At 67.7% G+C, this 10,326-nt stretch overlaps 1 protein-coding gene across 1 annotated transcript in view; it reads right to left on the bottom strand.

Annotated features, from left to right (window-relative positions):
* Nucleotides 1-3,038: 3,038 nt before the first annotated feature.
* Nucleotides 3,039-10,326, bottom strand: part of ZFPM1 (zinc finger protein, FOG family member 1) — a 69,542-nt gene continuing 62,254 nt past the window's right edge. The window contains exons 6-10 of the mRNA XM_036834416.1: nt 9,531-9,743; nt 5,769-6,002; nt 5,385-5,480; nt 5,158-5,304; nt 3,039-5,008 (exon numbers count right to left, since the gene is read on the bottom strand). Coding sequence (XP_036690311.1) covers nt 3,165-5,008; nt 5,158-5,304; nt 5,385-5,480; nt 5,769-6,002; nt 9,531-9,743 — 2,534 coding nt within the window. The 3' untranslated portion in view covers nt 3,039-3,164. The remainder of the gene's footprint in view (nt 5,009-5,157; nt 5,305-5,384; nt 5,481-5,768; nt 6,003-9,530; nt 9,744-10,326) is intronic.

Genomic DNA, 10,326 nt, shown 5'->3' with positions numbered 1-10,326 from the left:
ACGCGGCTCCAGACTCTGCAGGTCCTCGGGCGGCACGCTGCCCTCCTCCACGTTCTCCCTGTTCCCTTTGCATCTGGGACCCGCCTCCGCCTCCCACCCTTCCTTCTGGGTCCTCGGGAGACAGAGGGCGGGTGCCCTCGCCGGCCGAGAGCTCTTGGCACCTGGCCTCCTGGCCCACGTAAACGAGTCACTGCTGACCCCTGGCGCCAGGAACGTCCACCTGCAGTGATTCCTAGTGCCAGGGTTTCCCCAGGGGTGGCCCAGGGTGCGCGGGGCTGCGGAGACCTGGACGAGGTTTGCACACAGGACTCTGGCGGGGGGGCGACCCAATTAGGAGGAGATGGGGTTGGACGGTGGCCTTGAACGTGGACCGAGTGCTGTGCATGCCGTGTGTACAGTGTCACCTGATCAGAGCTGGCTTGGGGAGGTGCAATTGGCACAGCGTTGGGGGGGGCAGCCAAAGGCAGGAGCCCAGCAGAGAATGGGATGGAGGAGGGAACCCAGGAGGTGGGCAGGCGGGGCTGGCTTTGCAGAGGGCTGTGACAACTGGGGTGTGGTGGGGGGCCTGACTGACCACGTGCCCCTCCCCGGGGCCGGGCCGTGGGCCAGGTGCCCAGGAGGCAGTGGTCAAGGCCGGCGAGGCCCGTGGGGCAGGGAGAAGGGGGTAAGAAAATGAAACCACGTGACCCCGAGAGTGACCACCATGACGGGGAAATGAGCAGGGTGTTAGGACGGAGGGTCAGGGAAGGTCTCTAAACCGCGTGACAAGGGCAGCCCCTTGCGGGGAGCAGGTGTTGCCGAGACGCTGGAGCAGCATGAACAGGCCACGCGGCGACGACCAGGGCCTGGCGGCCACCTCTGTGCAGCAGGAGCCGCCGAAGGCCTGTAGCAGGGTGTGACACCACCTGGTCTCCCAGCCACCCGACCTGGCAGTGAAGAGTCGTGTTGGCGGGGGACAGTGCAGTCCATCGGGGGTGGCCGTCCCGGAGGCAGTGAGACGCGCTGAGAGGTTTGGAATTGGCGGCTGAGAGAGAAGCCAGGCGAACTTGTGGACCCGGGGGCCAGGATGGGCAGAGGCGGGTTTCACGGAGTCACAGCTGCTCTGACACTGAGGTGTGAGGAGGTGAGGGTGCTGCTGTCACCAGCTCCGGGGGCAGAGGGTTGATGGCCACGTCTGCGCAGGTGTGGGGAGAAGACGCAGCAGGGAGAGCTCAGTCTTGGACGTGTCAGGGCCCTTGAGGGACATGTAGTGGGTGCACTGGTCTGGGCGGGGCGCATGGCCGGGCTAGAGAGATGTAGGGGCCCGGGAACCCGCGTGCCTGCCCAGGAGCGTAAGTGGAGTGAGCTTCGGGGATGGCGGCGGTGGCTCAGAGCCGTGATCCCCCACGGGCGGGGGGCTGGTCTGGGAGCATCAGGGCTCCCAGAGAGGTGGGGAGGAGGCCGAGCGCTGTCCCTGGGCTGCAGCTGGGACGGTGGCGGCAGGTTCTTGGGGAGGACGTGGCGTGGCTTGAGAAGGAGGCAGGGTGTGGGAAACGGGGGTCCGAGGAGGGTGAAGGCGGGCTCTGGGCTGTGGGTGGAGAGCCTAGCACTGGGGACCTTGAGTGGGGCAAGCGCTGCAGGGTGCTGGCCATGCGCCGGGGGGAGAGCAGGGGGCATGTGACCCAGGACCCAGCTGCAGGGCCCAGGACCTCCCTGGTACAAGGCTTGGCCTGGCCAGCAGTTCAGGCCTGGGGTGGGGGTCAGGGGTCGGGTGGGCGTGGACACTGAGGCCCTTTTCTGTGTGGCGCTGTCCTCCACTCACGCGGTGCAGGGGTGGAGGTGAGCACAGATGCTTCGCCTGCCTCCCCCATCCTTCCCCTTTGAGCATCTGTGCTCATCAGCACACACAGGCGTTCACCCTGCCTCAGGGTTAATGACATCTGCCTCATTTGGTGGCGGGACTCAGAGGCGGAGCCTCAGACTCTCCGGGGCGCAACAACGAGGAGCAGAGTTGAAGGGTCTGGGAGCCTCCCTGCCCGAGTCCAGGAGGGCAGAGCCAGGAAGGCCTTCACAAGGCGGGGCATTTACCCGGAAAGCAGCTTGGCTCCCGGGGCCCCCGACTGTCCAGCAGCCCAGCTGGGGGCAAGCGGGAGGGGGCCGTGTCCCGTGGACCTGTGGGCGAGGTGTGGGGACTGTTCTTGTCCGAACACAAACTCCTTAGCCTGTCACCCCTGAGGGCTGGGCGGGAGGAAACCTGCCTCTAGCGAGCAGGAAAGTGAGTCTGGGTGGGTGGCAGGAAGCACATCTGATGTTTGGAGGCAGAGAAAGGTGAGAGGTCAGGTTTCACTTTCATCTGCAGTAGGCGGCCAGGTATATTGGAAAAAACATTCTGTACTGCAAACAGGGCCACCAGGCTTGAGGATGCCCACAGCCCCCCAGCTGCCAAGTGCCAAGACCACAGTTGGACTCCTCTTGCTTGGGTTTGGCCCAGGTCATGGTCAGCAGCAGCAGCAGGGCAGACTGGGGGTGATGTGGCCCCCAGTGCCTGTCCGCGGCTCACGCTTCCTTCTCCCCACCCCCCATCAGCCTCGGCAGCGCCCCAGTGCCTGTCAGCAGCTCACTTTCTCCTCCCCCCCCCCCATCAGCCTCGGCAGCCGCAGGGCTTCATCCTCCCCAACATGCTCCCCTCCCTGGGTTCCTTGGTGGCCCGTGACTGGACAGGTGACATCCAGGCCTCAGAACTCAGCAGGTGGAAGAGCTGTCCGCTGGCCAGGATTAAGCTCTTCCGTTTGGTGTCTGGTGACCAAACCAGAGCTTCTGGCTGGCTCCTGGAGGGCAGCAGCAGTGGACCTAGAAGGGCAGTGCCTGCTCTCCCCGTGCCCCAAGGGGGCCCAGAGCAGTGCCATCAGCCCCGGGTACAGGGCGAGATGCAGCTCTTAGGGCCAGTGTGTGACTCCGGCCTGCAGTGTCCTGTGTGTACTCACAGGTGGTGCTGGCCCTGCCTGTGCCCTCCCCGCGGGGCCCCGCTGCTCAGAGAACTAGACTGCTCCACCACCGTGCTCAGCAAACTGAACTTCTTTATTAAGTGCCAAGGTCCAGGCGGGCGCTGCCCCCTGCAGCCTCTCTGACGAGGTCTGTGGCCGGAGCGTCCCGGGTCCCCCCTGCAGGGCAGCAGCGCCGGGCGCTCACTTCACGTGCTCGGCCGCGTGCGAGGAGCAGTAATACTTCTTGTGGGCGATGAACGTGGACAGGCTGCTGAACCTGATGTTGCACAGGCGGCAGTACCTGTGGTTGCCGTTGGGCACGGAGGCCGGCGTCCCCTGGCTGGGGGTCTGCACGCCCTTGTCCGAGTGGGAGGGGGGCGCCGGCACGGCCTCGGGGGACGTGGCCGGGGGCGGGCCGGGCCGGGGGCTGCCGGCGGGCGGCTCCCAGTGGTCCTGGCCGTTGAGGCCGTCGCGGGGGGCGGCGGGCGAGGGCGTCCGGGCCTCGGCGCCAGGGCCAGAGCCGGCCGGGGGCTTGCCCAGCAGCAGGCCGTGCGCCAGGCGGAAGTGCTCGATGAGGTCGCCGCGCACGACGCCGTTCGGGGGACAGTAGGGGCAGACAACGGCGGGCGGGTCCTCGGGGGTGGCGCGCAGGCGGCGCGGGGCGGAGGGGCACGAGAACTTCTTGTGCGCCAGGTACGCCTCGAGGCTATGGAAGCTCACGCGGCAGGCTGTGCACTCGTGGTAGTCGGCCAGGGCCGGTAGGCCAGGCGCAGGGCCAGGGGCGGCGGCGGGAGCCTGGCGCCGCGGCTTTTTGCTCAGGTCGATAGGGCCTTCCGCCGGGTCTGGGCCGCTTCCGCCTCCATTTCCGCTTCCGGGCCGCGGCGCCGGCGACGCAGGCGGCGTGGGGGCGTGGCCTGGCGCGACGGGCTGGGCAGGTCCGAGCGGGGCCGGGGCGGGTCCGACCGGGGGTGGGGCGGGTCCGGCCACGTGCAGCTCGTAGAGCTTGCGGCGCCTGCGCGTGCGCACGGGCGGCGCAGCGGGCGCGGGGGTCCCGGAGGTCCCGGCGGTTCCGGCGGGCGGGGGCCGGCGCGGCGGCGGGTCGTGGCGAGAGGCGCAGTAGTACCGCTTGTGCACCGTATAGGTCTCGTGGCGGCTGAAGCGGATGTTGCAGGCCTCGCACAGCGTCCGGCGGGGGTCGTCGTCCTCGTCTGCCCCGCTGCCCGGGCTCGGGCTGCCTTCGCTGCCCCGGCCGCCCGCCTCGGCCTCGGCCTCGGGCGTAGCCGCGCCCCCCGCCTCGTCCTCGCGCGCCCCGGGGCCCGGCGGCGAGCGCGGCTCGTCGGCCTCGGCGGGCGGCGGGGCGGGGGGCGCGCGCGGCGGGGCGGGGGCCGCCTTGGGCCGGCGGGTGGGGGGCGTGTCGTCGGGCGGGCGGCGGCCGGAGCAGTACAGGCGCTTGTGCACATAGAAGTTGTTGACGTTGTTGAAGGTGATGTCGCAGTCGAAACACGTGGCGCCCTTGGGGGCCCCCGTGAAGAGGCCAGCTGGCGCGGCCACCCCCGCGCCCGCCTGCAGCCGGCTGTGCACCAGCTCGGACATCTTGGCCAGGATCTCGGAGGCCGGCGGCGCCGCGGGCAGCTGTGGCAGGAAGAGCGCGCCGGGCCCTGGGCTGGAGCCGGGTGTGGGGCTGGACAGCTCCGCCTTCACGCGCACGGGGCTGGGGCCGGCGCTGGGCGGTGACGGCGTCCGCGACAGGGCCGGGGGCCCTGGCTCCGCCTCGGGCTCCTCCGCCGCCTCCACCTTGATGCTCCTGGGGGTCGCCGGGGTCTCGCCGCCGCCCCCGTTCTGGGGGCCCGCTCTGGCCTCTCCGTTGGTGGCCTCTGCCAGGGCCTTCCTCTCCAGTCCCGGTGATGGGGCGGGTACCAGGCCCAGGTCTGCAGAGGCCAGAGGGCCGTGCAGCGCCGTGTGCTGCTGGAAACCGGCCAGACTGTCTGCGGGGAGACCCCAGGGGCCACACTTAAGGGCTGGAGCAGGACCTGCCTGGGCCAGACCTGAAGCCGGGGAGGGCGGGAAGGGAGAGCTGGGCTGGGCGCAGAGGTGGTGGAGGGTCGAGGCCGAAACCGACACCCCCCCACCCCTCCACCCCTCGTGGCCGGGCCTGCCTCCCCCTTCCCAGTCCTCAGGGTCCCCAGGGGCTCACCTGCGGGGAGCTTGGCAGTGGGGTGCCCAGTCCCTGGTGAGTAGATCTCAACCTTAGAGCCCGGCTGGCAGACCATGTGGTTGGTCACCAGGTGGCTGTAGAGGATGTCCCTTGTGGTGGAGATGAAGCCGCAGCTGTGGCAGACACCTGCAGGTGGGCTGTGGTGTCAGAGCCCTGCTGGTGGCTGCGCCCCACATACCCCACCGCCCCCTTCCTGGCCCGCTTACCCGTCAGCGTGTCTGTGTGCACCTTGAGGTGCCGCTCGCAGTTGGCCTTGGTGGTGAAGGCGGACAGGCAGATGAGACACACGAAGGGGCGCTCTCCTGGAACATGGGGCCCGGTAAGGGAGCCTGGCTGGCCGAGGACTACGGCACGGGCCTGTGTGGAGGACCCCTAAGCTCTGCCTCCTAGGACCCCAGCGGGGGCCCAGCCCCCAGCCGACCACCCAGATGATCGCAGGCGGGCCGCGTGGCCTGGGGCCCTGTGGGAGGCTGCTCGGCGTGGTGGGAGGACCACTCGGGCACGTCCACGGCAGCTGTGCAACCCCAGGATAAGTGCAGTGAGCATGCATGGCTTGGGTGGGGAGACACGCTGTTGGGGGCGGGGCTCACCGCTGTGGCTGCGCATATGGATCTCCAGGGAGCTGGCGCTGGGGCAGCTTTTGCGGCACTGGGGGAAGGGGCAGACCCGCTCGTTGGGGTAGGTCTCCTTGGGCTTCTCGTCGGGGGCGGCCACGGCGGGGGAGCTGGTGCCCTGGCGGCTGGCGCAGTAGTAGAGGAGGTGGGCTTGTAGGTTCCGCTCGCTGCGGTACCAGATGCCGCAGTCCTTGCAGGGAAAGACGTCTTCTGCGGGTGGGAGAGGCGGGCGCAGCCTGAGTGGTGCCCCGGCAGCAGTGCCGGCTGCCTACCACCCGGGGCAGGCCGTGGGCCCTCTACAACACGAGGGCTGTGCCCCGGCGTCCTCCAGCATGGGGGGGTGGGGTTTGTGACCTGGGCTGTCCCTCTTCACTGCTTTGCCTTCTCAGGTGTCCCTTGATAACTGTGTCCCCTCTCTGCGGATCTCCAGGATGCCATGGGGACTTGTGGATGGGGTGTGAGTGACCCCCAGGATGGCCCCTGGGCTGCGTCCCGACAGCCCCATAAGGAGACACTGTGGTCTCTTGGGGGTGCCCAGGGAAGGAGCGAGGCTGGGGTCCGTGACCTGATTGTCTCTGTGACTTGGCGGGGGCGATGGGAGTCGCGGGCTGGCGTGGAGCTGGGTGCCCGTGGAGGAGGAGGAGGAGACAAGTGTGAGCGGGTGTGTGGGGAGCTGGGTGCCCTTGGAGGAGGAGGAGGAGACAGGTGTGTGCGTCTGAGCGGGTGTGTGGGCGGCTGGGTGCCTGAGCCCCAAGCACTGGGGCAGGAGGGCGAGAGGTGAGCGTGGCTCTGGGTGGGCAGGGGGCTGAGGCCAGGAGCTGCAGAGGACGAGGAGCTGCCCGGTGCACCGCCCTTCCCCCTACCCGCCAAACATCTGATGGCTCTTTGTGTTACTGGTCAGAACTTGCTGAATTCACCACATTGAACCCAAGTGGGCTGCCTCTACCTTTGCAGTTTATGGGGGTTTGGATGGCGGGGGTGGACTTGCCAGCTGGTGAGGACTCTCTGGTGGGTGCTTCAGCCGCCCTCCGCTTCTCAGCAGAATGATAAGGAATGTTCTGTTGTTTCTGTCCCTGCTCCTTGGCCGGCCACCCCTTGGCTGAACCCAGGGCAGGGGGGAGACATTGTTCTGGGTCTCGACCTTGACCTTCACATGGAATGGAGGGGCCTGGAACACCTTTTGGGGGTTTTAACTTCTGCAGGTTAGGATGTGTTTTTCAGCCCGTTGGTTGGCAGTTACTGAACAGGTGGTCTGCCTGCCGCCCCCCGGGGGGGGCTGCCAGGTTTCCACCTTGTGCCTCTTTTAAGGAATTTAGTACCTTTCTGTCAAGTGAGGCGGGCACTCCTCATGCCCCTGTGCCTGCGGTGTTTCCGGCTTAACTCTCCCTCCTGTGTTGTTTATTTCTGGTTTTCAAGTTCCCTTTTATTTGGGGGTCTCAAGGCAGCTCTGTTCTCTACCAGCTGAGGCCTTGAGCTGGGATCCGGCTCTGAGGGGCCAGCGGTGGGCTTCTGTTGGTATCTGCAGGGCCAGCGCTGGGGACTGTCCCGCTGCTTGCGGCATGGGGAAGGGACAGGCAGCCTCGGAGGCCGCGTGGGCCGCAGCCGCAGCCCTAAAGCTCAGCAAGGACGGCCGTCACCCCACCAACCCAGGGCTGACCTCGGGCCAAGTCCTGGGTGGATGCAGCCCAGGTAACCTGCACAGACACCTCAAGATCGGCATTACCTTTACTGCTTCCACACATGAGAAAACTTTTTGAGGCCCAGAGTGGTGGAGTCTCAAGAATTAAACCAGGTCTGATTGACTTTGGAGCTCAGGTTCTGAAAGCCCTTCTAGACCACCAGTAGGAGAGGCCCATGTGGGGTTGGTATAAACAACGTCTAGCCCACCATGCCCTCACAGACAAAGTATCAGACCCAAGGGGAGGGAAACCGAGGCCCAGAGAGGCTGCTCCTGGGTGGGCTTGAGAGGAAGCCCTCCAGCACCCGGGGCTCCCTGCAGCCCCCCCCACCCCCAAAAGAGACAGAGGCAGCCCCCCGGGCACCAGATGCCATTCCCTGCCCTGGTTGGGTGGCCGTCCTGGCCTCTGAGAGACCCTTCCATCCAGCACCCTTCTTTCCTGAAACCTCAACGTTCAGACAAGACCCCCGTTTGCTCACCACCACTCTCTCAGCCCCCCTGCAGGACCCCATCCTCCCTGGGGCAGTGGCCTTGCCCTGTCCGGCCCAGTCCCTCCATGCAGGCTCTGGGGACGGGCCGCCCGCCTGTGCTTGTCCCCACCCCCTCTGGTGTCACCCTCCTCACTTGGCTGCCAGTGTTTGGGTCACGGTGACCTCCATGCTGCCTGCCCTTGGTCTCAACACAGACGGGCCACGGCAGACCATTGGCAGACGCCTCCCCTCACCCCTGGCTCTGGTGTCTGCAGGTCCTGTCTCCCCTTAGGGCCTCGTCCTGCCCGGAGCTCCCCCACTCTGACCACACCCTGAGCCCCCAGCACGTGTCCCCCAGTCGCCGCCTGGGCTCCACTTAGTGCCCAACAGGCGTCTCGGGTCAGGCTGCTCAGAACGGGCCCTCCACCCTGACTGCGATGGGACGGACAGTGTCTGCCCCGCGGCCATGCTGAAGCCCCGGCCTCGCGCTGCCGCCTCCCCCCGGACCCCCGGCAGGCCCTGTTCACTCCAGTGCCCCCTCTGGCCTCTGCCATGGTGCCTCCACCCGCTTAAAGCCGTCATCACGTTTGACCTGCTTAAAAAGGTCACTTTTCTCCCAATTTTACAACCCTACAGTCTCCCTCTAGTAGCCATGCAATTTTAGAACTAAATGGGGTCGTACCCTTTGCTGCCTGAAAGCCCCCTGCCGCGGTCGTTTCTCTGAGAAGGAACCCCAGCCCTGGTCCGGGGCCACCCTCGGAGTCTGGCTCTGGCCACGGTGGCCGTCTCGCTGGGCCCGGGCCATCCGCTCAGCTGCTCTCCCTGGTGCGCGGGTCTCCTGAGCACCCCAGCCTCTGCCCTCCTTCGTGGATGTGCCTGTGGCCACCTGCCCCCCCTAGTAAGGCTGCCCCCGCCCCTGGAGTGGTGGCGCCCTCAGGGCGGGCAGCTGTCCCCACCTCGGTGACCCCAGTGCCTTGACCGCTTGGTTTGGTGTGGATGTTGAACAAGGATTTGAGAAACGAGCGAATCTCGTCGGTTCTCAGACCCTCCGCTGCTTGTGGGGAGGAGTGAGTGACAAACGTGGTCCCTCCACTCCAGCTCTCCTCACTGGCGGCTCTGCCCCAGGGGACACTTGGCCACGTCCTTCACAACTGGGAGGTGGGGATGGTACCAGCGTCTAGTGGGCGAGGGCAGGGCTGCTACTGGGCACCCCACGGTGCATGTATCCAAGACTCCACCCCCACCCCGCGCGGCCTCTCCAGCTGGTGGTCTAGAAGGGCCCTCAGGACCCCGCGGAGCGTGTGCCAGAGGCGCCGTGGTGAGAAGCCCGCTCTGCTGCAGACCCTCCGGGAAGGCTGTGGGCCCGCCTCCCCGTCAGCATCTGTGAGCTCACCACGTGGCCCGCTGCACGCTGGCTGCACCCTGGAGCCCCTCCTGGAACCCCACTGCCAGGCCCCCGTGCACACCCCCGGGGCGCATGCCCTCCTCTGTTCAGGTGGCAGTGGTGACCGGTCTTTGCAGATCCTGAGCTGGGCACCGCCTGCAGCCCTGAGCCTGGGGTGGGGGGCGGGCAGGCAGCGGGTTACTCACTGTTGACAACTGCAGTCGCGAGGATGGACGCCATGCCCGCCTGCTGGGGCAGGAGCTGGATGTCGGTGGCGGGGGAGGGGGCCAGGCCCTCGGGCTCCGCGGGCTCCTCCTTCGCAGGCTGGCGGGGGGCGCTGTGGGGCTCGGCCGCGAGGAGCACGCTGAGCCGCCCGCCCGCGGCCACCGGCCTGGTGAGCCTGCACCAGAGGGCGCCATCTGCGGGGGGAGGGCGTCTGTGACGGGGCGCCGGCAGCCCCAGGCCCCCACGGCCATGCCTCCGCGCCGCCCCAGCTTAGGCACGGGGGTTCCGAAGCCAGCGTGGTGGCCGGGGAGAGGCCACACCCGGGTTCGCAGCTGTGGCCGTCTGGTTTCCGTGGCGCGCCTGCCTCCTCCGGGCGACTAGGTGTTGCCCCGGCTCTGCCTGCTCTTGGGGCCTCCCTGCCTGTGCCCGTCTGAGCGGGAGGGCCCTCTTCCGGGAGAGGGGAGCAGAGCGGCCGGGAGGGCCTGGGAGCCGCTCTCCCGCGCCCTAGAAAGGCCTCCCAGCTCCTCGCGACTCAGCCAGCGCGGCTGTTGCCACGGTGGCCTGCGGGGGGCAGCCTTGGCCAACAGGACCCGGGCTGAGCTGCCCGCAGGTCCAGCCACCTCCAGCGTCCGGTGCAGAGGCGCAGGCCCCACGGGACCAGGCCACCTGGCTGGCATCAGCACCGCAGGGACCCTTGTGCTGCCTGCCTGGGCAGATGAACCCTGTTGACCAGGCGAGCAGGGGGGGTGGGCCAGGCACTGCTAGCTGGGCCACGTC

This window comes from Balaenoptera musculus, chromosome 19 (assembly GCF_009873245.2).
Source record: "Balaenoptera musculus isolate JJ_BM4_2016_0621 chromosome 19, mBalMus1.pri.v3, whole genome shotgun sequence".
Taxonomy (NCBI): Eukaryota; Metazoa; Chordata; class Mammalia; order Artiodactyla; family Balaenopteridae; genus Balaenoptera; species Balaenoptera musculus.
The sequence above is the reverse complement of the archived record's forward strand: the minus strand, read 5'-3'. Positions and strand labels throughout refer to the sequence as shown.